The sequence below is a fragment of the Natator depressus genome, chromosome 24, assembly GCF_965152275.1.
Source record: "Natator depressus isolate rNatDep1 chromosome 24, rNatDep2.hap1, whole genome shotgun sequence".
Taxonomy (NCBI): domain Eukaryota; kingdom Metazoa; phylum Chordata; order Testudines; family Cheloniidae; genus Natator; species Natator depressus.
The window spans coordinates 16,478,965-16,500,410 of record NC_134257.1 but is presented as its reverse complement, the minus strand read 5'-3'; the positions used below and the strand labels follow the sequence as shown (position 1 = coordinate 16,500,410).

Below are 21,446 nucleotides of genomic sequence, written 5' to 3'. Positions count from 1 at the left end.
TTATATTTCTCCTTCTCCTCCTCACCCTGACTGGGCCTCGGGCCAGACTCCAGAAAGTGAATCAAGTGTCCTATATGCCTATCTTGTCACTGCAAAACTTTCCAATCAACAGGAACAGAGTCTTGCACATTTGTCCTTCCAGGCTATGGTCTTGGTGTCTGAAACTCTTTTAGTATGCTGAGTCTTCTCCAGGATTGTCCTCATGAGATCCAGATTGTACTCTGTGCATCTACATGACTGCTTTGCTGGCTGTCCCCGTCACGCAAATCCTCCAGCAGGCAGCTTTGCCGTTGTTGCGCTAAATTGGGGTGAGGTGAGTTCTCACAGTCTTGTACTAAATGGTCTTGCTGTCCACAGTTGACACACATCCATCCTTTTGTCTATCTTCATTCTACTGGCTTACCAGTTCCCTTAGGCTTCTCAGGGGTTAAAATGTCCTGAATTGGGTGGAACAGGCCTTGGCCTATATACCTGCTACTGAGCCAGCTGCTGCTGTAGAGGTTTCCCTTTCCAGTCTATCTCAGAATTCCTCTCACTGGTACAGGATGTTCTTTCCCGTTCCTTCACCCACTGAAGGCCAGCTTTACCCAGGAGTGGCCCCTTTTCATCACAGCACTCTTTCTCAATAGATCTCCCTTTAAGCAAGAGAGCTTCATAGGGAATGTTTCTCTTCTGACCTATGGATCCTGTGTATGATTTGTAATGATTTGTGCAACAGTCTAATTAGGGTTCAAATCAGCGGCACTGCTATGGGTACCCGCATGGCCCCACAGGATGCCAACATTTTTATGGCTGACTTAGAACAACGCTGCCTCAGCTCTCGTCCCCTAATGCCCCTACTCTACTTGTGCTACATTGATGACATCTTCATCATCTGGACCCATGGAAAAGAAGCCCTTGAGGAATTCTACCATGACTTCAACAATTTCCATCCCACCATCAACCTCAGCCTGGACCAGTCCACACAAGAGATCCACTTCTTGGACACTATGGTGCTAATAATTGATGGTCACATAAACACCACCCTATACCGGAAACCTACTGACCGCTATTCCTACCTACATGCCTCCAGCTTTCACCCTGACCACACCACACGATCCATTGTCTACAGCCAAGCTCTATGATACAACCGCATTTGCTCCAACCCCTCAGACAGAGACAAACACCTACAAGATCTCTATCAAGCATTCTTACAACTACAATACCCACCTGCTGAAGTGAAGAAACAGATTGACAGAGCCAGAAGAGTACCCAGAAGTTACCTACTACAGGACAGGCCCAACAAAGAAAATAACAGAACGCCACTAGCCATCACCTTCAGCCCCAACTAAAACCCCTCCAACGCATCATCAACGATCTACAACCTATCCTGAAGGACGACCCATCACTCTCACAGATCTTGGGAGACAGGCCAGTCCTCGCTTACAGACAGCCCCCCCAACCTGAAGCACATACTCACCAGCAACCACACACCACACAACAGAACCACTAACCCAGGAACCTATCCTTGCAACAAAGCCCGTTGCCAACTGTGTCCACATATCTATTCAGGGGACACCATCACTGGGCCTAATCACATCAGCCACACTATCAGAGGCTCGTTCACCTGTGCGTCTACCAATGTGATCTATGCCATCATGTGCCAGCAATGCCCCTCTGCCTTGTACATTGGCCAAACTGGACAGTCTCTACGTAAAAGTAGCTCATAATAGCTCAGCTTACTTGATCACTCTCGTTACAGTGTGTATGGTAACACCCATTGTTTCATGTTCTCGGTGTATATAAATCTCCCCACTGTATTTTCCACTGAATGCATCCGATGAAAGGAGCTATAGCTCACGAAAGCTTATGCTCAAATAAATTTGTTAGTCCTGTTGGGGACACTGGGCATGGCCATTAGGTAACTCGAGAGGATGGAAGACCACGAGTGTCGATGAAGCCCCCTTGCACTAGGCCCAAGTGTCCTTGGCCCCCCCAACCCCCCGCCTGGAGGTACTCGCAGCAGTTATGCGTACTAGGCCCAAGTGTTCTTGGCCCCCCCTCCTGGAGGCACTCACAGCAGTTATGCTGAGGATCTGCCACAATATGTTGCAGAGTCAGACTGCCTGAAACTAAACAAGGCCAAACAGGGCAGATATGGAAGAACAATGCTGAAGAAAGCAGCTTTATGTATGGTTTAACAGATGGTACAGAGAACAAGGGAACTAGCTGGTAACTGGATTGGCTGGCTATATGGATACTTAGGGCAGCTTGCTATTGGATAAGTATGCTGAAGAAAGGATGTATAAAAGCCTGTGTAACTTCCTGCTCTGTGTGCAGGATTTGAGATTCTATTCTCCCTGTACCTTCTTTGCAGCTGCAAATAAACTTTTCTGCTACTCCACCCCATTGTGATTATTGGGTGATGCACACCGGGCAACGAACCCCTGCTGTTGCTCGCCTCTGGCCCTGGGTGCTGGCAACAGCTTCTAAGGTGCCACAAGTACTCCTTTTCTTTTGGCGGATACAGACTAACACGGCTGCTACTCTCAAAGCAGTCTAATTAGAACTAGTCTTGTCTATCCAAATCCAGTTCTGTATCTTCTGTATCAAGCCGCAAAAGTTTCTTGGACTAATGAATGTAATCTAGTGACTTACAGCAGTGAGGCTGTAAACCAAGACACCTGCGTTCTATTCCCAGTGGTGGTGGGAAGGTGGGGCCTAGTGGTTAATAGATTCATAGCTTTGAAGGACAGAAAGGACCATTAGGATCATCTAGTCTGGCCTCGGGCAGAACAGGCCAGTCTCACCCATCATTTCTGCATCAAGCCCATAAGTTATAGACCAATCAGAAATTATCTTTTAAAAAGATATACAGTCTTCAGTCTGGTGAGAAATGCAGGGCTGGGAGTCAGGACGCCTGGGTCCTATTCTCAGTGCTGCGCAGGGTGTAGAATCTAGTAGGTTAAAGCAGTAACTCCTGGGTTCTACTTCCAACTGTGGGAGGCAGGAGGCGCACACGGAGGGGCAAGCAGGGGCACTCCCCCTCCCCAATAATCGTCAGGGGCACAGAACTTGTCCAGCCCTGGGGCTGCAGTGTGGGGGAGGGAAGAGTGAGCTCCTCCCGGGGCCTGGGCAGGTGTGTGGGGGGGCACAGAACGTGGCCCCCTCAAAAAAGCCATCAAAGTGAAATTTCTGCGCATTCCCCTGCTGGGAGGGAAGTGAGGTCTAGTGGGTTAGAGCAGGGGGGCCTGGGAGACAGGACTCCTGGGTTCTCTCCCTGACCCTGGGAGGGATACGGTGTTTAGTGGTTAGAGCAGGGCACTAGGGCTCAGCATTCCACACCACAGAGGAAATGGGAGTTTTAAGGAATCTTTAGAAGTCCACAATGGCAGGACATCTGCCTGTCTGTAACACTCAGTAGAGACCATCAAAACCAAACCCTTCTGCACCTTTCAGTCGCGAACGCCCCTTCCTTCCCTTTAAAAAACCCACAAAAGAAAAGCTTCCTGCCCCGTGCAGAGTCAGTCTGTGTAGACTTCAGGGACTGTGTCAGGGACCTGACCCTGGACAGAGATTAACTCTTAGAAGCCACATCTCACATCTCACCAACACGCAGGTAAGAAAGTACCATACCCCCCAACCCTGCCTCAGTACATCGGAGGCTGGATCAGTACTGGGAATAGGTCCCGTTCACTGGGGCTTTATGGAGCCCTTGATGGTGGTCTATAAGGAGCTGGCTGGTTACATGTTGCTGACCCGTCCTATTTCTAGCAGCTAAATCATGGTAATAGGAGCCAGAAACACATGGAATGTTTTCTGAAAAGTATTTTTTCAGGAAGCAGTTTCTGTAGTTGCCACAGTGACATTATGAAGCCATGAATGGGAGAGTGGGGAGGGCAAGGCACTGGGGAACAGGAGGGCAGACGGGGATGGGAAGGGAGATAGGGTTGGGTATTAGAGACCAGGTGGGGAGATGGGAGGCAGTCAAGGGGCAACCAGAGGGCCGGTGGGGTCAGGCAAGAGGGAACGGGAGGGGAGACAAGGTCCGGTGAGGGGGAATGTGAAGGGAGGTGGGAGCTGGTGGGGCCGGGCAAGGAGAAACAGGAGGGTAGACAGAGGCTTGGAGGGTGGGGACGGTGGTGGCTGGGTGATGGGTAATGAGAAGTCAGGAGTCAAGTGAATAGGAATGAAAGTGGAGATGGGAGGGGAGGAGTTTTCACCTGGAAATGGCCAATGGTCAGAGAGGTGTCTAGGAGACAGTCTCTCTTAAACTGTGGCCCATTCCATGAAAAAGATTGAGAAGCCCTGATCAAATCCACAGAATTGGGGTTTATTTTAGCAAACTTGGGTTTAAAATGTTAGCGCCAATTGCTATGAAAATTTGAATCTCTTGGAGCTCTGCCTTGGTCCTGGGATGCAGAGGGGAGTTTATATATTTCCTCAGAGCTTGTGAGACGTTTAGAAATCCTGTAGACACTCACTTGCCTTCATTAGGACGGTATGGATTAAGATATATTGTGGAATTATTTTAGAACATATTAGCTAGTTGAGCTGGGCAGGAACCAAATATTTCATTTCTCAGGAAATACTGTGATTATGAAAAAGAATTCTAGTCTGAGCCGAAACACAAATAAAAACATTCAATATTTCCCATGAAAGAAAATTCTGAATTTTTTTTTGTGTGCTTTAGGTCATTTGAAATGTTTTGTTTCAACTTTGACCTTTTAAAACATTAACATTTTTATATGAAAATAATTAATTTCATTTTTGAATAAAAAATCAAAATATTCTGATCTGAAAATGTTGAAATGCTTCACTTTCTTTTTCTAGATATTTTGATTTCAACTGAAACACCATTTGTCACTGAAAAATCATTTTGAAGAAAAATTTCCAAAAAGTCTGATTAGCTAGCGCATTCTAACAAATGTGTTCACAAGCTCCAGAGTAGACCGGCAATTTGCACTTTATTTGGCCACCTTAGCACTTTCTAGAGTTATTAACAGTGCTAAGCTAGAGTTTGTGTGTGTTATTTACAACTTGCTATCTAAAACCCCAACCTTTTACACAGGTGCTGGAACTAGGAGTGCTGGGGGGGCTGCTGCACCCTCCGGCTTGAAGTGCTTTCCATCATACACAGGGTTACAGTTTGGTTCAATGGCTGTCAGCACCCCCACTATACAAATTGCTCCAGCACGCCTGATCTTTTATCCTCATCAAGATAAGCTTTCAGAGACATGATATTTGTTCTTTGTTTGGTCAGTACAAGATCTGCACTGCCTGAACCTACACCTGGATGGCAACCTATGAAGCAGCGCTTCTTCATAATCCAGTTCTCATGGACATGACTAACATAATCTTCATGGTGGCCTATAGCCTGGCCTTCCTCTTGGGCATGGTGGGAAATGGCTGGATCATCTTCATCACTGGCTTCCAGGTGAAGAAGACAGTCACTCCAATGTGGTTCCTTAACATGGCCATTGCTGACTTCATCTTCACCTGCTTCCTACCCTTCAGAGTTATCTGCATAGCCTTGGGCTTTCGTTGGCCCTTGGGCAGCATGATGTATAAATTGACCATTACTGTCACCTCACTCAACATGTTCATTAGGGTTTTCCTCTTCACTGTCATCAATGCCAACCACTGTATCTCCATGGCCTGCCCTGTGTGGTCCCAGAACCACAGTTCACCCCGTCTGGCTTCTTTGGTTATTCTGGCCATATGGATCCTATCCCTTGCATTGAGCTTGCAGTACCCTGATCTCTGGGATTTCATGAGCTCATCTTCAGAGTGGAACGTCACCTCTGGCAATCTGAACAGTGTCCAAGAGAACCTCTTGCTGAGAAAAAGAAGGATGATGGCCAGTGTGGCTATCCACTTCCTGGTTGGGTTCCTGGTCCCATTAGCCTTGATCATGACCTGCTACATTCTTCTAGCTGCCAAGCTGAGGAGAAGCCATCTCACTCAGTCCAGGAAGCCCCTCAGCGTCCACCTAGTCTTGATCCTGATCTTTTACCTCTGCTGGCTGCCACATCACGTCTTCTACTTCCTGCAGGTCTCAGGTGATGCACTACATTCAGTGATGAAAAAATCCCTGGACATGGGCATCCTCTTTGCTGATGGCCTGCTCCATTTTAACAGCTGCCTCACTCCCATCGTCTTCCTTTCCATGGGCCAGGAGTTCATGGGTTGCAGGGAAAATGCATGTAACTACCAGAATGCTGTTCACTTGGAAGGAGAGCCAGCTGAAGAGGGGAGAAATGTTCAAGGGGAGATGGGATCCATTCACAAACTATATGCTAGCTCAAGATAACAAGCTTCCGAAGTGTGTTGTGTCCCCCTATAGTAACTGAACGGTACAAGAAGATGACAGCCTACTACTGCTAATTAACATAGGGTGCCTTTAGCATCTGTGCTTAAAGTGTGGTGCTGAAGGTTCTAAGTTCAATCCCTGCTGATGGCACATACTGGGGGAGGGGGATCACGACACAGAAAGGGATCTAAATTCATAAGGAATGGCTGGGCCTGCAGCGCTTGGGGCACTTGAGCACGGGCCTGAGCTGATGGGAGTCTTCCCCCCGATATCAGTGGGCATTGGATCAGACCATTGGGAGCAAAGCTTGCTTAAATGCTGGTCTGTAGCATTCTCTGGTGTTTGCTTCCCTGCTGATTTTCTAGGCTCAGTGTCAACATCAAATTGCTCAACAGAACAGATGTGGTGATTTTCTTTCGCCAAGAAAGAAATTTTCTTCAAGTGATGCTCTCATTTGAAATAATTTACAGTGGCTCTGCGTTGGGGATGTTCTCTCTTAGCAGCATCCCTGGTGGGTCAGAGGGCTGAAGGGAACAAATTCAAGCGTAACAGAGTCTAATCCTGCAGCTTCCCTCACCGATGTTAGTGTGAGTGAGGCTCAAAGCCCAGACCACAGTGGAGTTCAAAGACAATAGCTGTACCAGATGAGCCAGGAGAAAGGTCAATATGCAAGAGGGGTGCTGTGGACATACACAATCTATTTCCCCACACAAACCTACAGTACATACAGGAGGGCTTTCTCGAAGATGGAGCTGCAGGTATATGCACAATATGCTGCAAAGCAGATCTCGTGGCTCTTGGAGGGCAGTAATGTCTCAGGATTAGAGCATAGGGCCTGGGAATCTGGACTCCTGGGTTCTATCCACCTCCGGAATGGGAATGGGATCTAGTGGGTGACAGCAGGGGGTATGGGAGTCAGGACTCCTCGGTTCTACCCCGCAACTCTGAGGAATGGGGTCTAGTGGTTGTGGGGGGCTGGTGGGAGTCAGGGGCACCCGATGAGACGACTGAGCAGCAGCCACAAGGACCATGGGAGTCCAGACTGTCTGTGCTCTTTATTCCCTCCAGCAGGCAGCTGCAATGACACTGGGTCTGTGGTCCCCTGTGCCCGCGCTCAGAGCAAGGCTGCTTTATCCTGCACTGGTTTGTAGGGCTAGTGGTTTCGCTTTCTTATACAGTGGGCCATAAATAATGCAGTTTAATTATGAGGATACTTTGCTCTTCTGTTCCCCTTTCTTTGGTGGAACTTGGAGCACGTTATAGGCAGCAATTAGCTAAATCTTCCTGCCTGTGTGCGGTGGGAAGTTGACTTGTAAGGCAATGGCAGCGATGGGAACCAAATCCTTTTTATCCACTTCCTCTGCTCTAACCCTGCAGACCTAAATCCCCTCCCAGAGCTGCGGATAGGACCCAGGAGTCCTGACTCTCAGACCCCCGCCTCCCTGACTCTAATGAGGAGACACAACTTCCCTCCCAGAACTGGAAATACAACTTTTGTGTGACTTGTTTATTTATCTGTAAACTCTTTGTGACTCTCTGTTCATTTATGTTTGTGCAATGCCCGGCACAACAAGGCCCAAATCTCAGTAAGGGCAGGGACTGTCTCTCACTGTGTGTCTGCGCAATGCACAGCAAATGGGGCCCTGATCTCAGCAGGGGCAGGGACAGTCTCTCACGGTGTGTCTGGGCAACGCCCGGCACAACAAGGCCCAAATCTCAGCAAGGGCAGGGACTGTCTCTCGCTGTGTGTCTGCGCAATGCACAGCAAATGGGGCCCTGATCTCAGCAGGGGCAGGGACAGTCTCTCACGGTGTGTCTGGGCAACGCCCGGCACAACAAGGCCCAAATCTCAGCAAGGGCAGGGACTGTCTCTCGCTGTATCTGGGCAGTGCCAGGCACTACAGGGCCCTGATCTCAGCTGGGGCAGGAACTGTGTCTCCCTCTGTATCTGGGCAACACCCTGCACAACAAGGCCCAAGTCTCTCTAAGGGCAGGGACTGTCTCTCACTGTATTTCTACAGCGCCCGGCAAAACAGGGCCCTAGCACACACAAGGCATCAACCGATGACTATACAGATGTTAAATAGGAATGAAACAATGAGGTTCTCTCAGGTGAGCTGCCTCCTGAGCTACTTTTGGTGTCTCTCCAGATCGACTCCTGCTCTACACTGTCACATTTAACCCTCTTCAGTAGCATTTGAAAAACACTTTCCGTCCACGCACAAAACTGCTTTAGTCAGTGATGGCTGGTTCTAAGCAACCTCACAAAGTGACTCTGCTCTTTGAGGACTAAAGAACAATTTAGCCCAAATCATTCCAGGCTCAGTTGTTTCATGAGACCTTTAAAAATGGCCTTGTGACTCCAGGCGGCATTTGGAGTGGAGCTAATAGAGTCCTCTCAGCTCCCTCATTAGGCCCCTCAACATCTATCCCCTCCCGTACCAGGGACCCCACATCACCCTTCCAGCCTCCCAAGGAACATCTGCCTGTGCCTGTGTTGATGTCAGCAGACCATGTCCTCACGCTACAAACCACTTGTGGTTGCACTTCCACTAACATCCCCACCAGCACGCGGCACCACAGGGCCGTGATCTCAGCTGGGGCTGGGACTGTCTCTCACCATTTGTGTGTCTACCACCTGGCACAATAGGGTCCTGATCTCATCTGCCTCCTAGTCACGACCATAATAGAGATGATAAATAATAACCATAATCTGATCCGCTATGGGAATTCCTACATGCTTTCCCTGGCCTACTTGGTGATACCACCCAGCTCGATGCCACACAGATCCACAGGGAATAACCAGGTAAGTACTGAAAAGGCCGGGACTTGGGGTTCAGTCATGTACTTCAAACCCTAGAGTACGAGGAGCTGCACAGCCTGCTAGAATCTGGAGAGAAGTCTCCATGAGCAGTGGGGAATCAGCAGGAGTGATCCTGAGAACCTCCTACAGCAAGGTATTTTAGAGTGAGTGACCCATGCGAAGAAATGTCCTTTCTGGCTGCTGACGTGGCCTGTCCTTGTTATATCACCGTCTCTGAACAGCAAACGGCTAAAGCTCTTGTTCGGAGGTGATGCCCGGTCAGACTCTAAACAGGCTCTTATTGTTTATTGATAGGACAGTTCATGGGGTTTGAAGAATGGGAACAGTCAGTCATTAAGAGGAGGAAGCAGAACCCCTGGCTCTTATCAGCATGAGATCGGTGCCTGCCAGAGGTGAGCAAGGGCAGACAAGGAGAACAGGCTGTCAGGTGTGGCTGTGTTTTCAGAAGAGCTCTTGCATGAAAGAGCTGTGCTAACATAGCAATGCCGCCGGCGACAGTGAAAGGTGGGGTGTCCAGTGAGGCAAAGAGGGGCCTCAATAGAAGCTCTTTGTTGTTCTAGGATTGGGTCCCGGTTGTGGGCGGAGAGAGAGAAAACAGAGGCGCAGATTCTCAGGCCTTGTTTATACAAGAAAGATACATTATTTGACCAATGGTGGGATTTTAATCTGAGTTAGTTCAACCATGAAAACCCCTGTGTGGAGGTTCTTCTTTCCATTCAAATTAGGCTTATGTTGCGTTATCCTAAATCAGTGGTCCTCAAACTTTTTACCTTGCACCCCCCTTACTCCTGCCTACGCCCCCCCTGCCTGCTGGGAGTGGGGTCGCAGCTCAGGGAGGGGGGACGTGGACGGGGTAAGGGGCCGAGGCTGGGGTCACAGCTGGGTCGGGGGTGGATCCCCAGACGCGGGGCTGAGAGCAGATGCTCGGGCGTGGGGCCACCAGCTGGGACCCCGCGTGTGGGCCCGGCGGCTAGTAGCGGATCCCTGGGTGTGTGGCTGGCAGTCAGGGCGGGACTAGGCACCCTATCTCCACCCCACATGGGGGCTGGCCTGTGCCCCAGGAGTGCCCCCTTAATGTTCCTCTGCGCCCCACTAGTGGGGCATGTCCCACAGATTGGGGACCTCTGTCCTAAATTGACCAGCTGAACTGAAACACACCACTGCTAAATCGAAACAAGTATCCACCAACCAGTCTGTAGCACTGCTCCAACCGACTCACTTGACACTGCTCTGTCTCTCTTCAGGACTTACGTGGCACCTGAGAGCCTAATAGCTGGGAAGGTCACAATCATTGATGAATTTCTCCTGAAGACTTCCCCAGGAGGTAGCAAATGCTGCTACCCTCATTCTGCAGCTGGCAAAGAGAGCCTCTGTGATTCGCCCAAGGTCACACAAGAGCTCTGTAGCAGAGCAAGGAATTCAACTGCTGGGTTAGGGCCCTAACCACTGGATCATGCTTCCTGTCTAAAGGCCTTAAAATGGGTGTGAGTTTAAGGCACCTTTATGTCGCCATTTGGCTCAAAAGGACCTTAAGGTGCATCTTCACTGCAGGGTTAACTTGCAGGTTAACACTGGGCTCTGTGACTGTTCAGTGCCTGACACAACAGTGTCCTATTATCTGCCCCCTAGTCGCTACCATAATACATATGATAAATAATTATATTCATCTCATCAGCTATGGGAATTCCTATAGGGTTTCCCCGGGCTACTTGGTAATAGCACCCAGCTCTGTGCCACACAGATCCACAGGGAATAACCAGGTAAGGACTGAAAAGGCAGGTACTTGGGTTTCAGTCGTATACCTCAAACCCTAGAGTACCAGGAGCTACACAGCCTGAAAGAATCTGGAAAAAAGTCTCCCTGAACAGTGGGGAATTAGCAGGAGTGATCCTGAGAACAACCTCCTGCAACTCCTTTTAGGGTGAGTGACCCATGCTAAGGCCTGGTCTACACTACACAGTTAGGTAAACATAAGCTGCCTCGTGTCGACCTATCTGTGTAAGTGTCTTCATTTAAATTTGGCTCCCACCAAAATAAGTGCCTTTTTATATCACCGTCTCTGAATGGTAAACGGCCAAAGCTTTTGTTCTGAGGTGATGCCCGGTCAGACTCTAAACAGGCTCCTATTGTTTATTGACAGGACAGTTCATGGGGTTTGAAGAATGGGAACAGTCAGTCATTAAGAGGAGGAAGCAGAACCCATGGCTCTTATCAGCGAAAGATTGGTGCCTGCCAGAGGTGAGCAAGGGCAGACAAGGAGAACAGGCCGTCAGGTGTGGCTGGTGTTTTCAGAAGAGCTCTTGCATGAAAGAGCTGTGCTAACATAGCAATGCCGCCGGCGACAGTGAAAGGAGGGGTGTCCAGTGAGGCAAAGAAGGGCCTCAATAGAAGCTCTTTGTTGTTCTAGGATTGGGTCCCGGTTGTGGGCGGAGAGAGAGAAAACAGAGGCGCAGATTCTCAGGCCTTGTTTATACAAGAAAGATGCATTGTTTGACCAATGGTGGGATTTTAATCTGAGTTAGTTCAACCATGAAAACCCCTGTGTGCAGGCTCTTCTTCCATTCAAATCAGGTTTATGTTGCATTATCCTAATTTTGGAAGGGTTATGAAACCTCCTGCTTAGGAATAAGGATGAGACTTTCCTGGGGGCAGATTCTCCCACATTGGGGTTCTTACACCTTCCTTGGAAGCAGTGGGTGCTGGCCAGTGCCGGAGATGGGATACTGGAGGAAATGGCTCTTGCATCTAATCCAGTCTTGCCATTCCTTTCCTCCAGAAAACCACTTGCGATTTGCTAGCGGGGGCCAAGAATGGCGGACGTCTCTGAGGAGGACGACCTGAGAGCCATGGCTGCGGGAGAGAAGTTCAGGAGAGCATTACTTGGGACGGAAGACTTGGATAACTCTCAGCCTTCTCTTGCTACACTATTGTCAGCCAGTAAACCAGTAGCTGAGTACAACCAATGGAAGCATACTCCACTGATGTCTCTGCTGTACTTAAAGTCTGAGCATGCTTGTGTAAGTGGGGAAATAGTCCCGCTCTTGTGGGGAACTTTCCTGGCTTCTGCACGACCCCGGTGAAGTGGGCTGGCGAAAGGATCCGAGTCCTCGCTCCCACTTCCTTTACCCAGTGGCCTCCCTGCCCTTGAGGACTCCCCTTCCGCTCTCCTGTCTGGCAGAGTCCTTGTAACCCCAACAAGGCTCGGCCCAGGATTCCTGGTGGCCTCGACCCCCAACCCTGCTGTGGTCACCTAGGGGACAGGGGCTAGGGTGTCCCCACTCCGGGGTACTCTCTCTGCACTGGGCACTTCTCTGACCTACTGACCATTACATACAAGTTAAAGCAAATACAAGTTATTTAATCAACAATTAATTTTAAAAAGAGTAAGGAAGAATGAGAAAGGTGAAAGGAAACACATCACCCCGCTCTGTGGCAGGGAACATCACAAACAGTGTCTCTGGAACGTCAGGGCAGTTCACAGTCTGTTCCTCGTAAGTCCCAGGCCTTCTTCTCAGGCCCTGGCTGTGCTGCAGGGATGCTGTGGGTTGGACACTTGCTCTGGTGGTGGTCTCAAGCTCTCAGGCTCTAAGTGGTAGGACCCTTCTGCCCAGTGTCACCCCCGCCCTGTCGGGGTTACGATCCAAGCCTGGCCTGCAGAGCCTCTTGGCTGAGGCGTCTCCCTGTGCTGGGCCCACTGCCCAGGGTCCCCCTCGCTCTCCCCCGCTGCTCACCGCACCCAGCTCCGGACGGCTCCAGCCCCAGCTGCACCGCTCGGTCTCTGCTGCTGCTCCTGCCTCCAGCTCCCTGGGCTGCTTCTCTGGCCCCTCTGGCTCTGGTTGCTGCAGCTCCACTCCCAGGACAGGTCTGCTCTCTCTGGGCTGCTTTTCTGCTCCCTCTGGATCTGGCCCAGCTCTGCTCCCCAGCTTAGCTCGGGCCCCTGCTTTCTCCTTAGCTCGGCCTCACTCTGTCTGACCCAGGCAAATCCAGCTCATAGAGAGGACGGGACCTCCCTGGCCTCCTGACTCCCTGATTAGCCTGCTCGCCCTGTCAGTCAGGCTCACCTGGAGCATTGGCCTCTCCCCATTCTTCCTGGGGGCTGTCAGTCTCAGGGTCCTGATTCCCCATCCACCCTTCCCCCTTTTTAGTACTGGCAGCTAGCAACTAAAACACCCCCACTGAATGTTAGTAAGGGGGCAACAGTCCCCTTACACTTGGGAGCGCCTCTGATTTTATTACTTGCTACATTCCTGCCTCCAGGGGTGGCTTTTGGGACTCAGGTTATGGAAGGAGGGTGGCCCAGTGGTTAGAGCATTAGCTTAGGACTCAGGACACGACAGCTCAATCCCCTGGGGTGCCACAGACTCCTGTGTGACCTTGATTACGTTATTGAGTCGTTCTGTGCCTCAGTTTCCCATATGTAAGACAGGGACAATAGCACTACCTGTCCTTGCAGGGGGGTTGGAAGGTTAAGGATATGAAAGATTGGCAGATACTTCAGCTATAGGCGGACATATCTTCACCTACGGTAGACACATCTCTACTGTGGGGGGCAGACCTTTCGCAGAGGGAAAGAAGAAATGTTCATGACTGAACGAGACAATAAAGTGGCAGGAGTTGCAGGCTGCAAAATCTGGGCAATCATGGGAGGGTAAAGAGAGACTTGTTGGTTCTACTGGGCAGAACCAGTGGCGCAAGATACTGTGCTTGAGAGAGTAGGGTAAGATCAGGCTCGTGGCCCCTTCAAGGGAACAGCCCGTAGGGCGCAGGGGAAACTGAGAGGCTGCAGGGCTAGGAATGGGCTAGTTGATTAGTTAGCAGAAACGGTGGGCATGGGGATTGGGGCAGATGAGAAAGATAAAGCAGGTTCTGCCTCTCCATGCCAGAAAGGAAAAGATAAGTCACTTTGATAAGTTTAGGGAGAAGAACAGTTTCTTTTTCCAGCTGAAGTTGGATCCTGGCCTTTGGAAGCAGAAATCAGATTCCACAGGGTGAGTTTTGGTGATAAATGAGGTGTCTGACCTTTCCTTATTGATAAAGGTGATTGGTCTCCTTGACAATGCGGGCATGGAATTTGGGCAATCAAGCTTGTAATGTCACCTACCACACATGGTATAAATATAGAAGCTAAACCCTCCAGCTGCACACTGGGGATATTGGGACCTGGAAGAATCTTTCAGCAGCCAAGATGAAGCTCCAGATTTTGGCTGCCATTCTCCTCGTCACCATCCTTTCCCCAAAGAGAAGCAGCGAGCAGCTGCTCGGCGCACAGGTAAGGATGCGTTCACTACGAGCAGTATAATACTTTCTATTATAATGCTGGTTTTCTCTGTGAAATAGGATCTGAAATGGCTCCACTTTCCTCTCTGCCCAAAGGTAAATTGTTCTTGGACAGTGTCTTAGCACTGTGCTGAGTTTGAATTGGCCGAGTACAGTAATGGGGGGAGAAGATTAAAGGGTTTTCCTCACTTATTAAGAAAATTCTTTAGATCTGTTATTATGCTTCGATATCCCCAAAGCGCATTTTGTTCCAAAGTTCAGATTTAATATGTACACATGGTTCAAAGTGGTTTGCGTGCTGGAGAAATAGAGAAGTCCTCACTGATTGACATTAGCTTACTATGCCATTTCCACTACACATTTGGCCAACTTGTGCCCCAGTGATCAGCGATTTGGGCTGGGGGTGGGGTCTCATTCTTTAGAGGCTCAAGCAGAGATGACTTGATCTTGATTCCCAAAAGTGCTGAACATCCTGGGCTGTGCAAAGAACCCCCCTCCCCGACCCCCCACCCTATTCTCTAAAATGTTTGAAAATAACAGAGGATGCTCAGCCAATTTTGAGACCAAAAATGATTTTGTTTTTTCAAAGTGAACATTTTAATGGAAAAGAATAAACAAGTGAAAACCAAAAAACAAAATATGCTTTGAGTTTTGGCTGTTGATTCCCAGCCCCCCACCCTGAGTGGTAAAGCAACTGGGGAAAATTTTTCGGCTATTATTTTTTCATTTAAAATATGCAAGCAGTTTCAAAAATTTTTGCAAAAATTACTAAAACCCCCAATTTTCCTGAAATTTTCCAAAAATACACAACATTTTTCAAATGGCTCTTGAAAAGAGAAAATAAGGGGGGAAATAAAAGAAGGGAGGGGAATGTAAATGAAAAGTTTTTCCACACAGTGCACAGTCAACTTGTGGAACTCCTTGCCAGAGGATGTTGTGAAGGCCAAGATTATAACAGGGTTCAAAAAGAACTAGATAAATTCATGGACGATAGGTCCATCAATGGCTACTAGCCAGGTGTCCCTAGCATCTGTTTGCCAGAAGCTCGGAATGGGCGACAGGGGATGGATCACTTTCTGATTACCTGTTCTGTTCATTCCCTCTGGGGCACCTGGCATTGGTCACTGTTGGAAGACAGGATAATGGGCTAGACGGACCTTTGGTCTGACCCAGTATGGCCATTTTATGTTCTTACGTAAAAGATGGGGAAAAAAATTCTTTTCTGAAATTTTGACCAGCTTTAATTCATCTCCTGAGGAGTCAGACTCAGGTAAGAAAGCTCCCAAATTCTAGATTCTGGAGGTTACTGCCAGCACTGAGAAAGAAGGGTAGGGGTGAGGTTTCTCATCCCAGAACTTGCTGAAGCCATGTCTACACTTCAGATTTCTGCTGTCACGGCTATGTTGGTTTGGGGTATGAAGAGCTTCGATCCGTGACCGACATGGCTGTGTTGGCAAAAGGCGCTGCGGCAGACACAGCAATAGCCAGCAAAACTGTGCTTTTGCCTGTGGCCTGATTTACACTGCAAAGTTCTGCCAGCATAATTATGTCAGCTAGGAGTGTGAGAAAATCACATCCCTCGGTGACATAGCTATGCCAGAGAATCCCCAGCGTAGAGGTAACTCCTATGATAGAAGAGTGATTCTGTCGGCTTGATGAACGTTGTTCAGGAAGGTGGTGTTACTATGTTGGCAAAAGTTCTTCTATTGGCATACGCAGCGTCTACACAAGAGCCTCTCATGTCACAGGCTCTGTAGTGTAGACATGGCCTTCTTTCTCTCGAGGGGCGGAAGGGCTGGAATAATTTGTACCAGCAAAAGCACACTAGTAGATCAGTATAGCTAGACTGGCCAAGCGCTCCTAGTGTAGACCTGGCCTGATGAAGCTATTGCCAATGTGAGGAATCAGCTACATTTAAATAACAGTGGAGAAAGAGCAGGATCAAGTAACTCCCAACTATTTCCTTGCAGGGGTCCTTGGGCGCGGGTGCAAGCCTTGATGTGCCAGTAAGTATTCAAAATTGACTTTGCTGTCAATCTCTTAAATGTTACCCCAGTTCCTCTTAGCAATCCCGGAGCCCAGGGGTCAGTTGGAATAGCCTGGACAGATGTGCAAGGATTGGGGCAAAAGACAAAGCAAAGGGCTTCCAAGTCCTAAGGGGTCATGGAAGAGTTAATCCAGGTGTTCTTTGCAGTTTCAATTCTCTGATCAGACTAGTCCCCAGTCTGGGCTCTGTTCTCTACAGCCATGATCAGACTCACTTCCCAGGTGGAGTCATACACATTGTGAGAGGTGGTTCGCTGGGAATCCTGTCATTCTGCATCCCTGGGACTGAGGATAATAGTATCACCAGGGGAATTACACACATGGCCTCCTCGAGACAAGGGAGCGGATTCCCAGGTGTTGTAAACTGGTGTCACTCCATTCAAATCAGAAGAGTTACATCCCCAGATGGTGTAAATCAGCAGAGTTCCACTGGAGTCAGTGGGTCAGATTCCAAATGAATGTAAATCAGCATTGTTCTGTTGGCGTGAATGGGCCAAATCCTCAGCTGGTGTAAACTTATTGAGCTCCATTGGAGTCAGGGAAGCAGTTAGTTTCTGGTGCTGGGCCTCTGGGTACTCCAAATTCACTCTGCTTTAAGAGTCTGCTCCATTACTTTGCTACATCTAAGAGGCAGAGGCCTGATTAAATAGTGGATTCTCTTTCTTCTCCCAGATGGGTTCGAAATTACTAAGTGAGAGATCCTTGGTGCTCCTATTCTCTCTCATGATGGGAAAGGAGACCCAATCAAAGAATTCCCATATTTTAGAATCAGGAGTTTCAGGTCTTGCTTTGTAACCTGGTGGTCATTGGGCCAGCCTATGGTTACAGCCCCTTTCCACACCACAAAGGCTGTAATCAGAAACTCTAGGGACATCATACAGCCACATTGCATAAGGACTAATACGATGGCCCTGACCTTTTTAGTTTAATGAAGACTATTGATCTCTTTGACAATCCAGGGATTGGGTTGGAGCAATCAGGCTTGTAGTGTCAGATATGACACAGGGGCTAAATACAGCTGCTAAACTCCCCAGCCACAATGGGGACTTGATCATCTGGAAGAGCTGAACGGAAGCGATGATGGAAGTGCAGATCATGGCTGCCATTCTCCTCATCTCTGTCCTTTGCCCAAGGGAAGCAGCGCTCTGCCCGTAGAAGTGCTGCGGGTAACAATGAAAGCACTGCTAGGAGTGACATACTATTTGTTATAACGATGACTTTTGTAAAATAATAGAAATGTAGAGCTGGAAGGGACCTCAAGAAGTCATCATGTCCAGCTCCCTGCACTGAGGCAGAACCAAGAAACCTAAACCATCCCTGACAGGTGGTGTCCAAAGTTTTCTTAAAAACGTGCAATGATGGGGATTCCACAAGTCTATTCCAGAGTTTAATTACCCTTAGAGTTAGAAAGTTCTTTTTAATATCTAGTCAAAATCTCCCTTGCTGCAAGTAAGCCCCCTACTTCTTGCCCTATCTTCAGTGGACACAGAGAACAGTTGATCACAGTTCTCTTTAGAACAACCCTTAATATATCTGAAGACTGTTATCAGGTCCCCCTCCTCAGTCCTCTTGTCTCAATACTAAACATGCCCCATTTTTTAACCTCTCCTCACAGGACACATTTTCTAAACCTTTTACCATTTTTGTTGCTTTCCTCTGGACTCTCCGATTTGTTTACATCTTTCCTAAAGTGTAGCGCCCAGAACTGAAAACACGGCTCCAAGAGAGGCCTCCCCAGTGCCGAGCACAATGGAACAATTACTTCCTGTGTCTTACATTCAACACTCCTCTTAATATATCCCGGAATGATAACAGCCTCTTTTACATCTGTATCACATTGTTGACTCATATTCAATTTGTGACTCACAATAACCACCTGATCCTTTTCCGGGTATTACCACCTAGCCAGTTATTCCCTCTTTTGTAGCTGTACATTTGTTTTTTTCTTTCCTAAGAGAAGTACTTTGCACTTGTCTATTGAATTTCATCTAGGTGCTTTCGGTCCAGTTCTCCACTATGTTAAGGTTGTTTTGAATTCTAACCCTGTGCTTGCAACTCCTCCCAGCTTGGTGTCATCTGCACATTTTATAAGTGTGTTCTCCACTCCATTATCCAAGTCATTAATGAAAATATGGAATAGTATCAGACCCAGGAGTGACCACTGCAGAACGCCACTAGATACGTCCACCCAGCTGGACAGAGAACCACCGTTACCCAGCCTTTCAACCAGTTGTGCACACACATTATACCAATTTCACCTAGATCATATTTCCCTACTTTGCTTAGGAGAATGTCATAAGTTGGACCTTTCTATTGTAATGATGATTTTCTCTGTGAAATACGATCTGAAATGTCTCCCCTTTCCTCTCTGTCCAAAGGTGAATTGCTCAGGGACAGTATCTTAGCATTCCCTGTAGCTGAGTTTGAATTGTCTCGGTGTAGTGAGGGGAGAAGATTAGAGGGATTTCCTTACTTATTCAGAACATGTTTTGGATCCATTATTGTGCTTAGATGTTACAAAAGCAACTATTGTTCCAATCTTCAGCTTCAGTGTGTACATATGGTTCTAAGAGGTTTGTGTGCTGGAGATATAGAGAGGCCCTCACCAATTGACAATAGCTTATCATGCCATTTCCCTCACACAGTTAGCAAAACCTGCAGATCTCATTCTTTGGGGGCGCAATCACTGACGATTTGGACTTGATTCCCAAAAGTGCTGAACAGTTTCAGCTGTGCAATCCACTCTTCCCTCCACGTTCTTGTCAAGGTTCCTCCCCCACTCTGAACTCTAGGGTACAGATGTGGGGACCTGCATGAAAAACCTCCTAAGCTTATCTTTACCAGCTTAGGTCAAAACTTCCCCAAGGTACAAAATATTCCACCCTTTGTCCTTGGATTGGCTGCTACCACCACCAAACAAATACTGGTTACTGGGGAAGAGCTGTTTGGACACGTCTTTCCCCCCAAAATACTTCCCAAAACCTTGCACCCCACTTCCTGGACAAGGTTTGGTAAAAAAGCCTCACCAATTTGCCTAGGTGACTACAGACCCAGACCCTTGGATCTTAAAAACAATGAACAATCCTCCCAACACTTGCACCCCCCCTTTCCAGGGAAATGTTGGATAAAAAGCCTCACCAATTTGCATAGGTGACCACAGACCCAAACCCTTGGATCTGAGAACAATGAAAAAGCATTCAGTTTTCTTACAAGAAGACTTTTAATAGAAATAGAAGTAATTAGAAATAAGAAATCCCCCCTGTAAAATCAGGATGGTAGATACCTTACAGGGTAATTAGATTCAAAACATAGAGAACCCCTCTAGGCAAAACCTTAAGTTACAAAAAAGATACACAGACAGAAATAGTTATTCTATTCAGCACAATTCTTTTCTCAGCCATTTAAAGAAATCATAATCTAACACGTACCTAGCTAGATTACTTACTAAAAGTTCTAAGGCTTCATTCCTGGTCTATCCCCGGCAAAGACAAAATATAGACAGACACACATACCCTTTGTTTCTCTCCCTCCTCCCAGCTTTTGAAAGTATCTTGTCTCCTCATTGGTCATTTTGGTCAGGTGCCAGCAAGGTTACCTTTAGCTTCTTAACCCTTTACAGGTGAGAGGAGATTTCCTCTGGCCAGGAGGGATTTTAAAGGGGTTTACCCTTCCCTTTATATTTATGACAGTTCTATATTTTTTTAAAACAACAAACAGGATGCTTAGTCATTTCTGAAAGGAGAAAAATGTAGAACTACTTGAAATTTGTCACTAATCTATTTTATTTTTCACTAAAAATGAATTTTTTTAAAAAAAAATTTGATGGAAAATTTGTTTCTTCTGTTTTTTTCTGATTTTTTTCAATGAAAATAATGAAAACTAAAAAGAAAAAAAGGCAAGAGTTCTATTATATGATTTTCTAGCCACCTTTTCTCCAAAGTGTTGAAATCCATTTTTTTTTAAATAGCCCCAAAACATACTTATAATTTTTTCAAAAACTGTAGAAAAAAAGGAAAGAAAGAGGGAGGGGAAATCAAAAATCCATTATTTTTTCATTTCTGATCTTGTCAAATAAATGAAAAAAATGTATGGAAAAAATATTGACAATTTTGGGGGGCCTAGTCTATGCTACCAAATTCTGCCAGAATAGCTGTTTATTCTAGGAGTGTGAAAAAAATCATCCTTCCTGGGCAACACAGCTATACAAGAGAATCCCCAGTGTAAATGCAGCTACACCAACAGAAGGGTGATTCTGTCATCATACTGAACATTGATCGGGGAGATGATGCCCCTATATCAGCAGAAGAAGACCTGTCAGCATACAGAGTATCTACTCTAGGGCTAGGCTATGTAGTGTAGACGTGGCCTTATTTCCCTCGGGGGGGAGGGGGGGCGCTATCCTGGTGAAGTACTTCTAGTGTAGACCTGGCCTGGTAAAGGTATTGTGATTGGGAAGAATCAGCTACATGAAATGATATTGGAGAAAGTTGGGAGTTACCTGATCCTGCTCTATTTCCTTGCAGAATGTCTTGGGTCTAGCTGGAGATGTTGTTGAGGGGAGTACTCAAGATAAATGTTATTGTCAGGTTGCTTTATATTACACCAGTATCTCTTACCAAGCCCAAATCCTGAGACCAATGGTCAGGTGGAATAGCGTGGATGCATATAGCCATAATTCAGGGGGAGTTAAATGAACTCTCTGAAATTTCCTTGTTGATAAAGGCCGTTGGTCTCTTTGACAATCTCGGCGTTGGGTTTGGGCAATCAGGCTTGTAATGTCAGATATGGCCAATGGTATAAACTCCTCTGCCACACTTTGGACTTCATAATCGGAAGAAACATGAAAACCAAGACTAAGCTCCGGATCGTGGCTGCCTTTCTCCCCGTCTCCATCTTTTACCAAAAGGGAAGCTGTGCTTTGCTGCTAGAAGTGCTACTGGTAAAAATGAAAATATGACGAGCAGTGACACTTTCTGTTGTAATGACGATTTTCTCTGTGAAATATGA

At 47.5% G+C, this 21,446-nt stretch overlaps 1 protein-coding gene across 1 annotated transcript; it reads left to right on the top strand.

Moving 5' to 3' along the window:
- Positions 1–5,275: 5,275 nt before the first annotated feature.
- LOC141977536 (chemerin-like receptor 1) lies at positions 5,276–6,292 on the top strand. Its single transcript, XM_074939056.1, has one exon. It carries the CDS (start codon positions 5,276–5,278, stop codon positions 6,290–6,292), a length of 1,017 nt encoding a protein of 338 aa, XP_074795157.1.
- The last annotated feature ends 15,154 nt before the right edge of the window (positions 6,293–21,446 follow it).

Coding starts and splice junctions, on each gene's coding strand:
- LOC141977536 (XM_074939056.1), top strand. CDS start 5,276: ATGGCAACCTATGAAGCAGCGCTTCTTCATAATCCAGTTCTCATGGAC.